The sequence below is a fragment of the Symsagittifera roscoffensis genome, chromosome 6 (genome assembly GCF_963678635.1).
Source record: "Symsagittifera roscoffensis chromosome 6, txSymRosc1.1, whole genome shotgun sequence".
In the NCBI taxonomy this organism is placed as follows: domain Eukaryota; kingdom Metazoa; phylum Xenacoelomorpha; order Acoela; family Convolutidae; genus Symsagittifera; species Symsagittifera roscoffensis.
Genome location: NC_087067.1, coordinates 6,481,769 through 6,500,218, shown reverse-complemented (window position 1 = coordinate 6,500,218; position 18,450 = coordinate 6,481,769). Strand labels below are relative to the sequence as shown.

General features: G+C 34.2%; 1 protein-coding gene across 1 annotated transcript in view; it reads left to right on the top strand.

The window, feature by feature from the left end:
* The window catches only part of LOC134847869 (uncharacterized), a 68,746-nt gene that overhangs the window by 26,977 nt on the left and 23,319 nt on the right, over positions 1 to 18,450 (top strand). Inside the window, exon 9 of the mRNA XM_063865122.1 lies at positions 107 to 241. Within this exon, the coding sequence (XP_063721192.1) occupies positions 107 to 241 (135 nt within the window). The remainder of the gene's footprint in view (positions 1 to 106; positions 242 to 18,450) is intronic.

Here is an 18,450-nt window from a genome sequence, read left to right as displayed (position 1 = left end):
GCTTGTTGTTCCGGTTTGGTTACATGCGAATTTTTAGCTAATTAGTATTTGATAATTCAAGCTGAACCGCGATGTCAAACAATAAAGTAGAGATATTTTATTTCAGTCGGTTCCACGCTATCTGCGACATATACTTCCGAAACAAGTTATTCATCATGAGAAAGTGGCCAGCCACCTGGTAGAATGCGACAAATTGCTGTCGCGTCTTGATTTGGATTATGCGTCTGTGGCATGCAAAAAGGTTCGTACCAATTGATCTTTAATTTATCTGAATCTTCGTTCTTAACAGTAATTTAACTAAGTTGAAGTTATTTAAATGGAAGGAAATAGTGATTTGGAGATATCCATACTTGTACGTCAGCACTAGGGAAATGTGAACAGTGCTTGATTGTAGGTCATCTTTTATTTTGCGACTTGAAACTTTTATTTGGAACCAATGTTTTGATTAGATTTGATTATTTTAAGGGCAATTATAATGATGGATCTTCGATAGAAAGAATGATGAGTTTGATGTATATCTTGATTCTGTGGCTATTTTTTGCAAAACATGTGATGCAGAAAGTTAATCTTCTCGTTGAACAAATGATGATACACATCTCTGAATTTTGGTCACTTCTCTTGATGTTTGGCTGATTGAAAATAAACATCTTAGCGTCTCGTACATTGTTTGCGGAGTGCATCTTCACTTATGTGTATCGAAATTGTGTCCAAGTTAGATCAATGTTAGATCAATATTATTTTGATTAAATCATAAGGGCGAATTTCACCAAAATAACATCAGTCCTAAAAAATTTTTTTTTAAACGGTGACATAATTTGTCTTCTGAAACTTCGTCCCTTGAAAGCTTAATTTCAGCAACCAAGAAAATCATTCGTATTTTTACTTGACTTGAATTTTTATTTACATGTTTCACTTTTCTATAATAGTTTTGTTGTAAGCGGTAACATCATTTCTCAAGCTAAGTTCGCTCAATATGTATTTGCTGGAAATTTTGAGACCTGATATTTTGCATAAGTCATACGTGACGTTTTTTATCTCATTCATCTGGAACTTGAAGAATTGTTTACTGACGCATGACGGATTTATGCAATTTGTGTGCTATTCTTATGATGTTTTAGAGTGATGAAGGTAGTGCATACTCTTATATAGGTCTTGGTGATTTTTTAAGGAAAATTTAATATTTGTTCACGCTTTAAATTGTTTTTCTGCGGTTTGACTTGAGATTTTCCAGTTTAATTCATTTTTTGTTAAACGGAAGGCAAACTCCACAATCGAACAGCAAATTTGTAAAGGTCTCGAAAAACGTGATCGACTTTTAGTTTCAAAAGTTGAATTTGATTATCAGATTACCCAGCGAAATAAACATTCAATAATTTTATCTATTGGTCCAGTTTTCTCAAATTGGGAGAATTTCATCAAAGAAGGGTCAAACATAAATTGTTAGTGAAATTCAAAGAGAATTTAAGGCCATCTATTTTTTTCTTCGAAAATCAAAAGTTGGAGATTTCTGAAAAAACAAGTAGGTTTTTTTTCAGTTTTCATGTGTTCATTACTCTTTTCCAACTTTCAGTTGGCTATGTTCAATTAGAAAAGCCAATCAAAAAAGTTTTTCTTGAATTTCAAAGCTGTTATATGATGTTTTTCCCTTAACGGTCATCTAACTTGACTTAAATTGATCAAAGGAAATAGTGATTTAGAGGCTTTTTTCTACGGCAGTGCAAGGAAAATCGGAATGGTGACGGAGAATCGTGAGAAGTATTTAACGATTTCAATCTTTTAGTTTGATTAGTTCAAAGTTTAAGAGCATTAGTTATTATGGTTCTTCTATTTAGAAGCATTTCAGTACTCTTCAGTACATATCTCTTCCTTGACATTTTTCCTATAACTATGATGCGGAAAATTGGTCGCTTCGTTGAACAATTGATGATACTCGCCGCTGATTTTTGGTCAAGTAAATTTTGGGCTATTGAAAAAAGCCTACATCTTCGCTTGAAAATTGTGATTGCGGAGTCTAGCTTCGCCTCTGTATACTAAAATAGTTTCGCAAAAATCAAAAAAATGTCTATCATCAAGTATTTTAGAAATTCAAAGAGCATCAAGGGCATCTATTTCTTTCTTTGAAGTTCGTAAGTTGAGATCTTTTCAAAAAAACTAAGTCAGTTATATTTTTTCATTTACTGAATGTAATCTACACATGTACATCCAAACATTGCTCTCATTTTAACATTTTAAATTGCCGTGTGATTTCATAATCTATGTGATGTCATAATCTAGTTTATCTGAAAAATGTCATAATCTAGTTCATCTGAAAAGAAAATATAGCTGAATATAAATTTGCCTGTCCTAAATTTTTGAATCAACATAGTAAAATTTCTTATATATGACGCATGGAATAAATTGTTCAGGAAAAAGTCTTCAAACTTGCTGACTCTTTGATTTTTTGCAGTTTGCTTCTTATCTTTTCTCACGTTGAATTCTATTTCATAAGTTTAAAGGAAGGCAATGACGCTTTACAACTAAGGAGTGCAAATAGCGAAGCAACGTGAATGACTAGTTTTGAAAGTGGATTCCAGTTTCTTTATTTACCTAAGGAATAAAAAATTTACCCATTTTTCTCAAATTGGGTTATTTTAAAGAAACTTGCCAATCATGAAAGGTTTCTGAAACTCAAAAGCAGAAGTGATTTAGAGGCTTACCTATTTGTAAGTCAGCGCAGAGAAAGTGAATTTTGACTGGTTGTTGCTACCATTGTGTAATTTGGATCTTTCATATCGGATCAAATGTTTTTGATTAGATCCAATGTTTCAAAACTTTCATGATGATGAAACATTGATTTTGATGCATTTTATAAAATGCAAGTGTATTTGTTCCTTGATATTTTTTTGCTAAAGTTATGTTGCAGAAAGTTAATCTTCTCGTTGAAAAAAATGATGATACGTCCCTCTGATTTAATTAATTAATTAATTTGATATTTGCTCATTGAAGCTCTCCGCGCTGTCTCGCAACTTGTCTCGCTTAGGCTTTTGAAAGGTGTAGTTGAACACGGCAGCAAATCATCCCTTTGTGCGTTTCCTTCAGTTACTGACCGCTATTCTAACAATATGTCTCGATTTTCTGTAATCGAATTGCAGTATGCGATGCCCTAATATCTGAAATTAAATTGCTTCAGTTTGTATTTATACGTGACGTAATGCCTACCCTAACTGAAATTTTGGGACGTAGTTTTTGAAAAATAGATGAGCTGACGATGATGCATGACAGATTGTGAAATTAAAATTGTTCTCATTTGTTTACTCTCTAAATTTAAAAAGCAATTGTAATTGCTGTAACAGATTTAACGTTTTATGCTCCCTCATAATCTAGTTCATCTGAAAATTAGAGGAAGTAAAGCGGAGCTCAAGTTTTACTGTCTTTTTTTTCTCTAAAATTTGGTGACGCGATGATGCTATGTTGCGGATTTTAAGTTTCATTGAACATACTGAAAACACTTGCTTAGGTCGTGTTAATTTTTCCGCTTTGCTCAAAAAGACGTCTCAATTAGCTTTTTCGAGGGTTCTTTTGAAAATTAATTTGTGAGTTCAATTCGGATTCATATGGTAGAACGAAGTCAAATGGAGCGAAAAAACTTGAATGAATTCAGAATTCCCAACGGAAAGAAAAAACAAGTCCCTCTAGACGCGGTTTTCTTCAATTCAGTTTGTTTTTTTGAAAGATTCAAAAAAAGATTCTTAAACTTCTCCGAAAATTGAAAAAGTGTTCCAAAGGTTCTTTTTTTTCGGTGTTCCATTTGTTTACTCAGAGAATGAGTTGTTAATTCTTAATGTTATTTTTTTATCCTTGCGGTATTTAATTAATTAATCAGATTTCCAAGTAAAATAACAAGTTTACCTAGTTATCATTTTCTATATTTGGGTTAATTTTCAAAAAACTGTCAATCATAACTTGTTCTAGAGCTTTAGATCTATATTTTTTCTTCAAAAAACTAAATTTATATTGGCTAAGTGTCCTCAAACTTTTTTATTCATTTTAAATTTTTGTCTTTTTTCAGCATGAAGGGTTTCTGCTCAGATATTTTCGGCTTCGTTACTTCTTGTACGTTTTCTTCCTATGCTTATTTTGTGTTCTTTTGTCTGGGTGTTTCAAACTATCTTCTTAATTTTTGTTAGATCTAGTTGCTTGATTAATTATGTATCTTCAATATTCTTATTTTTATTGCTTTTGATTAAGCTGTTTTTTTTTCGAAATAAGTATACGACCTTGCGTTCAGTAATTATTTGGCATTTTTGGATTTTATATGGGCAGTACATGTTTTTTCAATCAATTTTAATTTGCCGAATTGTTTCGGTTGAGATTCAGCTTATTGGCTGACGTCTTTTATTCTGTCGGTTTGTTTACCGAATATATTGTTTCCTGCTTTTTTCAGTTTTTTTTGAAAATTTTTTGAGACCCCGGCGCCACATTTTTAAATGCTCAATTTCAGCACCATTATGACCTCTTAAAAACACTTCAATAAATTTAAACATAAAAATAACTTTCAATTTTTTTTCTATATCTTTTTTAAGAGTAACATCGTTCGAAGACCTCTTGTCTAGTTCTTGAGTTTAATTTTGTTTTAACTCTATACTTGTTGCTTTGCAAGTGGTGCGGAGCTCAGAGCTTCGCTTCTGTCTTCAAGTTGCATTGTCCAAAATTTGTCATGATGTTTTTCGTAAGAGTTAAGCTTTTTTCTCATTTCTGCTTGTCAAACGTGGTCCTTCCTTTCGTGGGGGAGATGCCTGGCATCCATTTTGCCGTTTTCTGTCCCACTCTGAGGAGGCGGATGACACTGTGACTTACCCGTGCAATTTAAGTTGAGTGGATTATTGTTCTCAAAACCTGGGCCACTTCGTGAGTATTAACAGATTCTAATTGATTTGTTTATTACATGATGTCGTAATCTAGTTCATCTGAAAAATGAAGAAATGTTTGCTGATTTTAGTCGCTATATTTTGCATAAGTGATGTAGTGTGGTTCATGTTATTTTATGCTGTCGGAAGTTTTCTAGCTCTCTGAATTATTTTCAGTTTGAGTTTTAGCAGTTAGCTATCCGATCAGTTTTCTAAAAGGTGCCCAAGTTATGCTCTCTCAAAGCACAAATGGAATGAGCCTTTGAGATTGGTTTAAACTAAGATGTAGGTTTCGGTGGGATGATTTTGAACCAAAATAAAATTTACTCATTGATCCTATTCTTCAAGATAGTTTATGGAGTGAATTTGTTGAGGGTGATGTCATAATCTAGTTCATCTGAAAATTGAAGAAATTGAAGCTGATTGTATTTGCCGTTATCAAGATTTTGTCAATTTCAAGATTTGATGCTTTTCTGGCGATTCGTTGTTTTTGGAAAAACGAAATGGTTTTTGGAAAAATGAACTATTTGTTAATTCTTGGAAAAATCAACTATTTGTTAATTCTCAAGTTAATTTTTGCGTCCAAATTGTGATGTATGAAGGTTTTCGGCTTGTGTATTGTGCCTTAATTTTATTTAATCTAAAGTTTAAAAATTATGATTAGAAGCGAAGTTATGCCCTGATACGATTTTTTCTGAAGTGTTAAGACAATGATTTTTGTAATGGTTCTCTTGTCGTGTGGTGTTTTTCAGGTCGTGTGATTTTTTCAGGAAAAGTTTGATAAATTTGCTGGTCAAGTGCATAAGTTATTGAGATTTAGTGCAATCAATATTTAAATGTATGTGATGTCATAATCTAGTTCATCTGAAACATGAAGAAAAGTTATCTGATTTTCTGTTGAGTTCCTTGCTTTTTTGTGTTAGTTAGCGAATTGAGTTTTCAGTCTTTGAATGCTTGTTTTGAAAGGCGGTAAGTTTGTTCCCTTTCAATTTTCTATTAGAATGGTGTTACTTCTCAAATGTGCGGCTTCCAACTTTTTTTATGCATCTTTCAACCTAATTGTAAAGTCAATTTTTTAGTGCAAGTGATGTCGTTTTCTGATTCATCTGAAAGTAGAAGAAATATCATTTGAGCTTTTGTGATATAATTTGTATTTTTCAAAGCGTTGCTGAGCAAAATTCGTTCAGGCCGTTTGGTTGTTGAGGTTTTTAGTTCTCATCATCTTAGTTATTGTGATGTCATAATCTAGTTCATCTGAAACATTAAGAAATATTTTCTGATTTTCTATCGAAGTAATTGTTTTTTTTGCTAGTGTTGTTGAACGAATGGAAATTTTATTCTTTTCGGTCGAGTCTTGGTAGAAAAGTTGTGTTTGGTCGTCAATAAGTTGATTCACCTTCAGTTGTCTGTTTAAACAATTTTAATGTTTTAAGATGGGGCTTTCAACGGTTTTTGAGCCGCTTTCTTTGGTAAAATCAGTTTTTTAGTGCGAGTGATGTATTCGTAATCATCTGAAAATAGAAGAGTTATCAATGAGTTTGTGACATAATTTGTTTTTTTTAAAGCGCTGATGAACAAAATTAGGTCAGGCAGTTTGGGTATTGAGGTTTTTTGTTGTCATTATCTTAGTTAGAGTGATGTCATAATCTAGTTCATCTGAAACATGAAGAAATGTTTTCTGATTTTCTATCGAAGTAATTGTTTTTTTTGCTAGTGTTGTTGAACGAATGGAAATTTTATTCTTTTCGGTCGAGTCTTGGTGAGAAAAGGTGTGTTTGGTCGTCAATAAGTTGATTCACCTTCAGTTGTCTGTTTAAACAATTTTAATATTTTAAGATGGGGCTTTCAACGGTTTTTGAGCCGCTTTCTTTGGTAAAATCAGTTTTTTAGTGCGAGTGATGTATTCGTAATCATCTGAAAATAGAAGAGTTATCATTGAGTTTATGTGACATAATTTGTTTTTTTTTAAAGCGCTGATGAACAAAATTAGGTCAGGCAGTTTGGGTATTGAGGTTTTTTGTTGTCATTATCTTAGTTAGAGTGATGTCATAATCTAGTTCATCTGAAACATGAAGAAATGTTTTCTGATTTTCTATCGAAGTAATTGGTTTTTTTTGCTAGTGTTGTTGAACGAATGGAACTTTTATTCTTTTCGGTCGAGTGTTGGTGAGAAAAGGTGTGTTTGGTCGTCAATAAGTTAATTCACCTTCAGTTGTCTGTTTAAACAATTTAAATGTTTTAAGATGGGGCTTTCAACGGTTTTTGAGCCGCTTTCTTTAGTAAAATCAGTTTTTTAGTGCGAGTGATGTATTCGTAATCATCTGAAAATAGAAGTATTATCATTGAGTTTATGTGACATAATTTGTTTTGTTTAAAGCGCTGATGAACAAAATTTATTCAGGCAGTTTTGTTATTGAGGTTTTTGTTATCATTGAACGAATTGAACTTTCATTGTTTTCAGTCGAGTGTTGGTAAGAAAAGGAGTATTCGGTCTTCAAGTTGGTTCACCTTCAGCTTTCTGTTGAAACAATTTTAATGTTTGAATATGTTTGAATGTTTGAACAGTTTTGAATGTTTGAATATGTTTTAATGTTTGAACAGTTTTTATGCTGCTTTCAATCTTATTTTAAAATCAGTTTTTTTTAGTGCAAGTGATGTATTCTTACTCATTTGAAAGTAGAAGAGATATCATTTGAGACTATGTGACATAATTTGTTTTTTTAAGCGTTGATGAACAAAATTAGTTCAGGCAGTGTGGGTATTGAGGTTTTTTGTTGTCATTATCTTAGTTAGAGTGATGTAATAATCTAGTTCATCTGAAACATGAAGAAATGTTATCTGATTTTCTGTTGAAGTATTTGGATCTTTTACATGTTTTGCTGAACGAGTTAAACTTTAATTGGTTTCGGTCAAGTGTTGGTGAGAATAGGAGTGTTCATTAGATACGTTGGTCCTTCTTCAGTTTTCTGCTGAAACAGTTTGATATTTTGAATATGCAATTTTCAACAGTTTCTATGCTGCTTTCAATATGATAATAAAATCAGTTTTTCAGTGCAAGTGATGTCGCATTTTTATTTATCTGGAAGTAGAAGAGTTATTGTTTCAGCTTCCATGATTGTTTTTTATAAAGCGTTGATGAACAAAATTCGTTCAGGAAGTTTGGTTTCGGATTTTTTTTTGTTATAATTATGTTAGTGTGATGTCATAATCTAGTTCATCTGAAACATGAAGAAACTGTATCTGATTTTCTGTTCAAGTAATTGGTTCTTTTGCCAGAGTTGCTGAGCGAATTGATTTTTCATCGTTTTCGGTTGAGTGTTGGTGAAAAAAGGAGTGATTGTCTTTAAGTTTGGTCAGCTTTCTGTTGAAACTTTTTTAATTTTTGGTCATTCGGCTTTCAACGGTTTTTTCGCTTGCGATTAGCATTGTTATCGAATTGGAATATACACTTTTTCGGGTTTAAAACCCGTTCTACAAAATCAGTTGAATCATTTGATTAGCTTTGTTTTTAATCCATTCGGTTTTCTTAGCTTCTACGGCACATGTGGTAAGGTAACTATCACGCCTTGGACGGCAAAGGTCTAAGGTTCGTTTCTGGCTAGTACCTGTTTTGTAAACGGAACATATTCCGTTTCAAAAAACTGTCCGCATTTTGTTTGTCTGCTTATGATAAGTCGGTTTAGGTGCGCCATCATGAAGTTTTGTGCTGTAAATTCTTTTGCGTCAATTGTTTCGGCTTATGTGTAATTGTCTTGTTTCGGCTTTTGTGTAATCGGCTTATGTGAAATCGGCTAGTGTGTAATCGAGGATGGCGTATCCTACAAGGCTATGTTTGTTGGGTATCCCAGGTGGCTGTGTTAAATGTGCGCCTTCTTATCGAATAATCTTTTTTAGGTGGAAATGTTGTTCTGATCTAGTTCGTCTGAATTTTGAAGAATTATCATTTCAGTTTGTTGACTTGATTTGTTTTTTGTTCGAAATTGTTGGTGAGCGAAATGCTTTTTATTCATTCAGGCCGTTTGGTTGTTGAGGTTTTTAGTTCTCATCATCTTATTTATTGTGATGTCATAATCTAGTTCATCTGAAACATGAAGAAATGTTTTCTGATTTTCTATCGAAGTAATTGTTTTTTTGCTAGTGTTGTTGAACGAATGGAACTTTCATTCTTTTCGGTCGAGTGTTGGTGAGAAAAGGTGTGTTTGGTCGTCAATAAGTTGATTCACCTTCAGTTGTCTGTTTAAACAATTTAAATGTTTCAAGATGGGGCTTTCAACGGTTTTTGAGCCGCTTTCTTTGGTAAAATCAGTTTTTTAGTGCGAGTGATGTATTCGTAATCATCTGAAAATAGAAGTATTATCATTGAGTTTATGTGACATAATTTGTTTTTTTTAAAGCGCTGATGAACAAAATTAGGTCAGGCAGTTTGGGTATTGAGGTTTTTTGTTGTCATTATCTTAGTTAGAGTGATGTCATAATCTAGTTCATCTGAAACATGAAGAAATGTTATCTGATTTTCTTTAGAAGTATTTGGATCTTTTACATGTTTTGCTGAACGAGTTAAAATTTAATTGGTTTCGGTCAAGTGTTGGTGAGAATAGGAGTGTTCATTAGTTACGTTGGTCCTTCTTCAGTTTTCTGCTGAAACAGTTTGATATTTTGAATATGCAATTTTCAACAGTTTCTATGCTGCTTTCAAGATGATTATAAAATCAGTTTTTCAGTGCAAGTGATGTCGCATTTTTATTTATCTGAAAGTAGAAGAGTTATTGTTTTTGAGCTTCCATGATTGTTTTTTATAAAGCGTTGATGAACAAAATTCATTCAGGAAGTTTGGTTTCGGATTTTTTTTTGTTATAATTATGTTAGTGTGATGTCATAATCTAGTTCATCTGAAACATGAAGAAACTTTATCTGATTTTCTGTTCAAGTATTTGGTTCTTTTGCCAGAGTTGCTGAGCGAATTGATTTTTCATCGTTTTCGGTTGAGTGTTGGTGAAAAAAGGAGTGTTTGTCTTTAAGTTTGGTCAGCTTTCTGTTGAAACTTTTTTAATTTTTGATCATTCGGCTTTCAACGGTTTTTTCGCTTGCGGTTAGCATTGTTATCGAATTGGAATATACACTTTTTCGGGTTTAAAATCCGTTTTACAAAATCAGTTGAATCATTTGATTAGCTTTGTTTTAAATCCATTCGGTTTTCTTAGCTTCTCCGGCACATGTGGTAAGGTAACTATCACGCCTTGGACGGCAAAGGTCTAAGGTTCGTTTCTGGCTAGTACCTGTTTTGTAAACGGAACATATTCCGTTTCAAAAAAATGTCCGCATTTTGTTTGTCTGCTTATGATAAGTCGGTTTAGGTGCGCCATCTTGAAGTTTTGTGCTGTAAATTCTTTTGCGTCAATTGTTTCGGCTTATGTGTAATTGTCTTGTTTCGGCTTTTGTGTAATCGGCTTATGTGAAATCGGCTAGTGTGTAATCGAGGATTGCGTATCCTACAAGGCTATGTTTGTTGGGTATCCCAGGTGGCTGTGTTAAATGTGCGCCTTCTTATCGAATAATCTTTTTTAGGTGGAAATGTTGTTCTGATCTAGTTCGTCTGAATTTTGAAGAATTATCATTCCAGTTTGTTGACTTGATTTGTTTTTTGTTCGAAATTGTTGGTGAGCGAATTACTTTTTATTCATTCAGGCCGTTTGGTTGTTGAGGTTTTTAGTTCTCATCATCTTATTTATTGTGATGTCATAATCTAATTCATCTGAAACATGAAGAAATGTTTTCTGATTTTCTATCGAAGTAATTGTTTTTTTTTGCTAGTGTTGTTGAACGAATGGAACTTTCATTCTTTTCGGTCGAGTGTTGGTGAGAAAAGGTGTGTTTGGTCGTCAATAAGTTGATTCACCTTCAGTTGTCTGTTTAAACAATTTAAATGTTTCAAGATGGGGCTTCAACGGTTTTTGAGCCGCTTTCTTCAGTAAAATCAGTTTTTAATGCGAGTGATGTAATCGTAATCATCTGAAAATAGAAGTATTATCATTGAGTTTATATGAAATCATTTGTTTTTTTTAAAGCGCTGATGAACAAAATTCATTCAGGCAGTTTTGTTTTTGAGGTTTTTGTTATCATTGAACGAATTGAACTTCATTGTTTTCAGTCGACTGTTGGTGAGAAAAGGAGTATTCGGTCTTCAAGTTGGTTCACCTTCAGCTTTCTGTTAAAACAATTTTAATGTTTGAATATGGGGCTTTCAACAGTTTTTATGCTGCTTTCAATCTTATTTTAAAATCAGTTTTTTTTACAGCAAGTGATGTATTTTTACTCATTTGAAAGTAGAAGAGATCATTTGAGACTATGTGACATAATTTGTTTTTTTTAAGCGTTGATGAACAAAATTGGTTCAGGCAGTTTGGGTATTGAGGTTTTTTGTTGGCATTATCTTAGTTAGAGTGATGTAATAATCTAGTTCGTCTGAAACATGAAGAAATGTTATCTGATTTTCTGTTGAAGTATTTGGATCTTTTACATGTTTTGCTGAACGAGTTAAACTTTAATTGGTTTCGGTCAAGTGTTGGTGAGAATAGGAGTGTTCATTAGTTACGTTGGTCCTTCTTAAGTTTTCTGCTGAAACAGTTTGATATTTTGAATATGCAATTTTCAACAGTTTCTATGCTGCTTTCAATATGATTTTAAAATCAGTTTTTCAGTGCAAGTGATGTCGCATTTTTATTTATCTGAAAGTAAAAGAGTTATTGTTTTTGAGCTTCCATGATTGTTTTTTATAAAGCGTTGATGAACAAAATTCATTCAGGAAGTTTGGTTTCGGATTTTCTTTTTTGTTATAATTATGTTAGTGTGATGTCATAATCTAGTTCATCTGAAACATGAAGAAACTTTATCTGATTTTCTGTTCAAGTATTTGGTTCTTTTGCCAGAGTTGCTGAGCGAATTGATTTTTCATCGTTTTCGGTTGAGTGTTGGTGAAAAAAGGAGTGTTTGTCTTAAAGTTTGGTCAGCTTTCTGTTGAAACTTTTTTAATTTTTGATCATTCGGCTTTCAACGGTTTGTTCGCTTGCGGTTAGCATTGTTATCGAATTGGAATATACACTTTTTCGGGTTTAAATTCCGTTTTACAAAATCAGTTGAATCATTTGATTAGCTTTGTTTTAAATCCATTCGGTTTTCTTAGCTTCTCCGGCACATGTGGTAAGGTAACTATCACGCCTTGGACGGCAAAGGTCTAAGGTTCGTTTCTGGCTAGTACCTGTTTTGTAAACGGAACATATTCCGTTTAAAAAACTGTCCGCATTTTGTTTGTCTGCTTATGATAAGTCGGTTTAGGTGCGCCATCTTGAAGTTTTGTGCTGTAAATTCTTTTGCGTCAATTGTTTCGGCTTATGTGTAATTGTCTTGTTTCGGCTTTTGTGTAATCGGCTTATGTGAAATCGGCTAGTGTGTAATCGAGGATGGCGTATCCTACAAGGCTATGTTTGTTGGGTATCCCAGGTGGCTGTGTTAAATGTGCGCCTTCTTATCGAATAATCTTTTTTAGGTGGAAATGTTGTTCTGATCTAGTTCGTCTGAATTTTGAAGAATTATCATTTCATTTTGTTGACTTGATTTGTTTTTTGTTCGAAATTGTTGGTGAGCGAAATGCTTTTTATTCATTCAGGCCGTTTGGTTGTTGAGGTTTTTAGTTCTCATCATCTTATTTATTGTGATGTCATAATCTAATTCATCTGAAACATGAAGAAATGTTTTCTGATTTTCTATCGAAGTAATTGTTTTTTTTGCTAGTGTTGTTGAACGAATGGAACTTTCATTCTTTTCGGTCGAGTGTTGGTGAGAAAAGGTGTGTTTGGTCGTCAATAAGTTGATTCACCTTCAGTTGTCTGTTTAAACAATTTAAATGTTTCAAGATGGGGCTTTCAACGGTTTTTGAGCCGCTTTCTTTGGTAGTTTTTTAGTGCGAGTGATGTATTCGTAATCATCTGAAAATAGAAGTATTATCATTGAGTTTATGTGACATCATTTGTTTTTTTTAAAGCGCTGATGATAAAAATTTATTCGGGCAGTTTTGTTTTTGAGGTTTTAGTATCATTGAACGAATTGAACTTCATTGTTTTCAGTCGAGTGTTGGTGAGAAAAGGAGTATTCGGTCTTCAAGTTGGTTCACCTTCAGCTTTCTGTTGAAACAATTTTATTGTTTGAATATGGGGCTTTCAACAGTTTTTATGCTGCTTTCAATCTTTTTTTAAAATCAGTTTTTTTTAGTGCAAGTGATGTATTTTTACTCGTTTGAAAGTAGAAGAGATCATTTGAGACTATGTGACATAATTTGTTTTTTTTTAAGCGTTGATGAACAAAATTAGTTCAGGCAGTTTGGGTATTGAGGTTTTTTTGTCATTATGTTTGTTAGAGTGATGTAATAATCTAGTTCATCTGAAATATGAAGAAATATTATCTGATTTTCTGTTGAAGTACTTGGATCTTTTACATGTTTTGCTGAACGAGGTAAACTTTAATTGTTTTCGGTAGAATGTTGGTGAGAATAGGAGTGTTCATCAGTTACGTTGGTCCCTCTTCAGTTTTCTGCTGAAACAGTTTGATATTTTGAATATGCAACTTTCAACGGTTTCTATGCTGCTTTCAATATGATTAAAATCAGTTTTTCAGTGCAATTGATGTCGCATTTTTATTCATCTGAAAGTAGAAGAGTTATTGTTTGAGCTTCCATGATTGTATTTTATAAAGCGTTGATGAACAAAATTCATTCAGGAAGTTTGGTTTCGGATTTTTTTGTTATAATTATGTTAGTGTGATGTCATAATCTAGTTCATCTGAAACATGAAGAAACTTTATCTGATTTTCTGTTGAAGTAATTGGTTCTTTTGCCAGTGTTGCTGAGCGGATTGACTTTTCATCGTTTTCGGTTGAGTGTTGGTGAAAAAAGGAGTGTTTGTCGTTAAGTTTGTTCAGCTTTCTGTTGAAACTTTTTTTAATTTTTGAGTATTCGGCTTTCAACGGTTTCTAGGTGCACCATCATGGAGTTTTGTGCTGTAAATTCATTTGCGTCAATTGTTTCGGCTTATGTGTAGTCGTCTTGTTTCGGCTTTTGTGTAATCGGCTTATGTGAAATCGGCTAGTGTGTAATCGAGGATGGCGTATCCTACAAGGCTATGTTTGTTGGGTATCGCAGGTGGCTGTGTTAAATGTGCGCCTTCTTTTCGAATAATCTTTTTAGGTGGAAATGTTGTTCTGATCTAGTTCGTCTGTATTTTGAAGAATTATCCTTTCAGTTTATGTTGACTTGATTTGTTTTTTGTTCGAAATTGATGGTGAGCGAAATGCTTTTTATTCATTCAGGTCGTGTTTATTTTTTTCAGAAAAAGTTTGATAATTTTAATCATTAAGTTCCTGATAAGTTATTGAGGCTTAATCAGTTAAATGTAATCGATATCTTTGTGTATGTGATGTAATACTCAATTCATCTGCAACATGAAGAAATATCTGGTTTTCTTGAAATTGAAATATTGGACTCTTTAACAACTGTCGTTCAAAGTTCAAAGAATTGAGTTTTCAGTTATTTCGATCAAGTGTTTTTAAGGGAAACATTTTAAAGTTTGACCGGGTTTAGATTTCTGTTTAAATTTTTATTACTTTTCATGTTAAAAGCAAAAATGCTCCCCTGTAAAAAGTCGAAAGGGTGCCAAACATCAAGCTTAATTGTTTGTCGCAAAAGTAGATATCATTTTGAGAAACTCAAGGCGAATGAAAATTTTAGGTTTTGATCAAGTTTTCAGGAAAGTTTCGATCATAAAATCTTCAAACAACTTCAAGATGAAGCTACTATTTCGGGAAATTCTGTGGCTGAAAAAAGGTTTCAAGCTTTTTTCGTCACACTGAGTTGATTAAAGATCTCTGGACTCTTGTCTTGTCTTGTTTCCCATTTACGCCCTGGGGCCTTGGGTTCGGAGATCTTGGCATCCGTGTCGCGTCATATGCTTGGTCAGGTTGTTCGATGTGATAGGCCTACCGCAACCTGGGCACTTCACTCTAGGTCTGAGACCTGTGTATTTGTTGGTTGTGATTTCGTCGTTTTGTTGGTCACGATTTTTGCAGGTTTTGTAGTGGTTGGTGAGCTGGGATTTTTCCGGAAAGGCTCGCTTGCATCCAAGGCACTCGAATATTTTTCCCGCCTGGCGGTGACCGCGTCTCTCGTGTGTTGCTCTGCCCGATTTGCTTTTGCAGATTCTACCGCACCCCTCCACCCTGCATGTCAGTCCATCATCCTGTATCTGCTGCTTTCTATTTACCACCTCCTGTTTCCTACCATGTTCCGCTACTGCTTCCTCCCATTTCAGTAGGTATTGGTGCCTCATTCGTATGAATTTCTTCCATTTCATACGGTCGCTTGCTAGGTTTCCTGCATTGGTCCAGTCTTCCCCTGCCTCCTGAACCATTCTTTTCCAGTAGCTAATGAGGCCATTCCTCAGGTAGCCTGAGCTTGTCTGGGGTTCAGCCCAGTTCCCGAGTACAATTTTCTTGACGGCGCGGCAATCCGGCATTCGCAAAACATGCCCGAGTATCCGGAGGGCTCGTATCTCTACTTTTGTTCTGATGCTTTCAATTCCCAGATCCTTCCGTATTTGGAAGCTATTGACTCCTTCATTTTGCATCCGTAGTAGCGCGCCCGCCTTGCCATTATTCCACACAAAACGGTAGCATCGATCTGCTATACTCTGTAGTTTGTCCGTGTCGGTTGCTGACCATGATCTCACATTGGAGTCAAAAAGTAATGAGGCCTCGACGACTCCCTGGACAATCAGGGCTTTGGTGCGTTTTGACAATGTGGACTTCCACAACCATTTCTTGACTTTGAACCACGCTTGCGATCCTCGCTTAGTCCGCGCATTACGGTCTTCGGTCTTGCCTATTAGGGTTTCCAGCATCTTTATCTTTCGCATCTCATGCGTTCCAAAAGCAGCGCTCTCCTCTTTTCCGTCATGGCACCTTTCCTCGAACTCGTACATAGCTTTCTTGACAGCCTCTTTACCTTGTACCAGTTCGTCAGTCCAACCTATAAGGGTAGAGTCATCGGCAAAGAGCGACTCCGATATTCTATATTCTTCCCGTGTACTACTCTTGATACCCTTATTTATGTCCGTAGGAGGGAGGTTGTTTCCTCGATTACACAACCACACTAAACCGTAGTCGTGGTTGTTACTGGCTGCTAGTTTTTTTCTCTCTTCAGCCGCTCTCTTCATGGCTTCTGAGTGGTAAACGTTGAACAATATCGGAGACGTGGCGCATCCCTCTCTTAGACCTCTTTGTGGAGTCCAGGGTTCACTAAGGCCTTCGCGTCCTTTTACTCGATATTGAGTTTGTTCATGTAAAGGTTTCAAGCTTTTTTCGTCACACTGAGTTGATTAAAGATCTCTGGACTCTTTCCCATGTGTGTAACGCACCTCCGGTGCATCTAATGTTTAACAACTGATAAAAAACCGCATATATTGGAAATAAGATCTTCATCCTTTGAGTGTACTCTGACAGCACCCAATTACAGGGTTGGTAATTTCAAATTTTGTAAAAATTTTAATATTCAAGTTTTTCTTTATTCAAATTTTTAAAAAGCATAAAAGTTTTGTATAGCTTTGAAAATTTAATGTTTCAAGTTTGAAGGCAAGAAAATTTTGTGTTTTAAGTAAGAAAATTTGAAAGTTTTTGTTAGTTCTTCGAAATTTTTTTCAATTACATTTAAAATTTCTTATCTCGAAAACTAAAAGCAATTGAGCAGTCGCATGTAGACTTAGGATTTGTAGCTTTTGAAAGTAATCTCACAGTACCGAATTACAGCGTTGGAAATATCAAATTTTGAGAAACTTCAAATTCAAGGTTTCCAAATTATTTTTGAAAAAACCATAAGAAACCTCAGATCTCGAAAACTACAAAACTTTGCAAAGACTCAAAGTACTATGACAGCCCCTAACTACAGAGTTAGATATTTTAAATTTTGAAAAAAGTTTCAAATTTAAGTGTTCTGAAAAACTTTTCAAAAAAATCACAAAATGATTTTAGCAGTCATATTTGGATGCAAGGTTCGCAACACCTGGGAGTACTCTGACCACCACCAACTACAGGGTTGGGAATTTAAAACTTTTGAAAACTAGTTTTAAATTGTCGTTAAATTTTTGAAAAAATCACAAAAAAACGTCTTATCTCGAAAACTACAAGAAATTGAGCAGTCAAATTTGGAGGTAAAGTTTGCAACCCCCGGGAGTACACTGCAAGAGCTTCACTATAGAGATACAAACTTCAAACTTTTTAAGTTTGAGCATTTTTTTCTTTAATGACCTAACAAACGTGACATCTCGGAAATTAAGAGCATCTGGGCAGTCGCATTTGGACGCAAAATTTTCAACTTGAAACTCCTGAGAGTACCCGCAGAGAAACCAACCACAAGCTTGGGAATTTAAATATACGATATAGCTTAAACGAGCAAAAAAATTTTTGTTAAACATGCAAAAATAATACGTTGAAAAAGCTTGAACATGGCAAGGCCGTTAAACCCGCATTTAAATATATATAGATTATGGCCATCTCATGGTACAAAAATCAGTGTGGTGAAGTTTTAATTTTATTGCTGCTTTTCAAAATAGAAAGAGTAGGTTGAGTGAAAAATACTGAATTTTGCCAAAATTGACTTGATGCAAATTTAATTTGTGAATTTCATTTCCAAAGTTTTATGTTGAAATGAACCCTTCTCGGAGCTGTTTATTTGGTCGAAAATTGCGCAAAATGTACCTGATTGATTTATTAATTTTTTATAAAATAGAATTCTTTATCCAACCCAAAAATATCTGATGTTCGAACTTTCTGTTTTTGAGTGTTTTTTGTTTGTTTCAGAACCAACCTAAAACCAATTTTACTAAATAAGGTGGCAAAACTTGCAAGCAATTAACAAAGTTTTAGCGGATGTTTGAGTAATAATACTCTTCACTACCATCATTGTGCTGGGCCATCATCATACTTACTGGGTGTTTTGTGTAATTAGGAGTCATTAACGTTGTGAACGTTGTGAATTTCTCTGCAATTGTTTATGATATAAAATTAAAATTTTGACATATGCTAGATGAAACTATTGGAAGGGCTTTGTCGGGCCAGAAATTGAGAAATCTTGTTTTGAAGGCGTAAATCAGCCAGTATATCAAAATTAATTTAAGAGGTGTTCTTGCTGTGGAAACACTCTCGCCAACAATAGGAGTTTAAATTTACGGGCTCAAAATAGTTCTTTGAGAAGCTGTTGTGCTTGACTTACTTTTTACGCTGCCAAAAACTGACAGTCAAGAGACTTGAAAGAGCTGTTTGGTCCGGCGTCGAGAAACGGTCATTTCTGTTTTGACCACACACTTCCATTATAAGTTCTTGAGAGCTTTACATGTAAATTGAACAAAATTTATACACAACATATGTGCTACTGATAATTCTGTGCATGGATTGTAGCAGTAATTTTTCCGAAATTTTCGCGGGAACAGTTCTTTCATTGACTTATTTTGATCATTAGCGCAAGTTT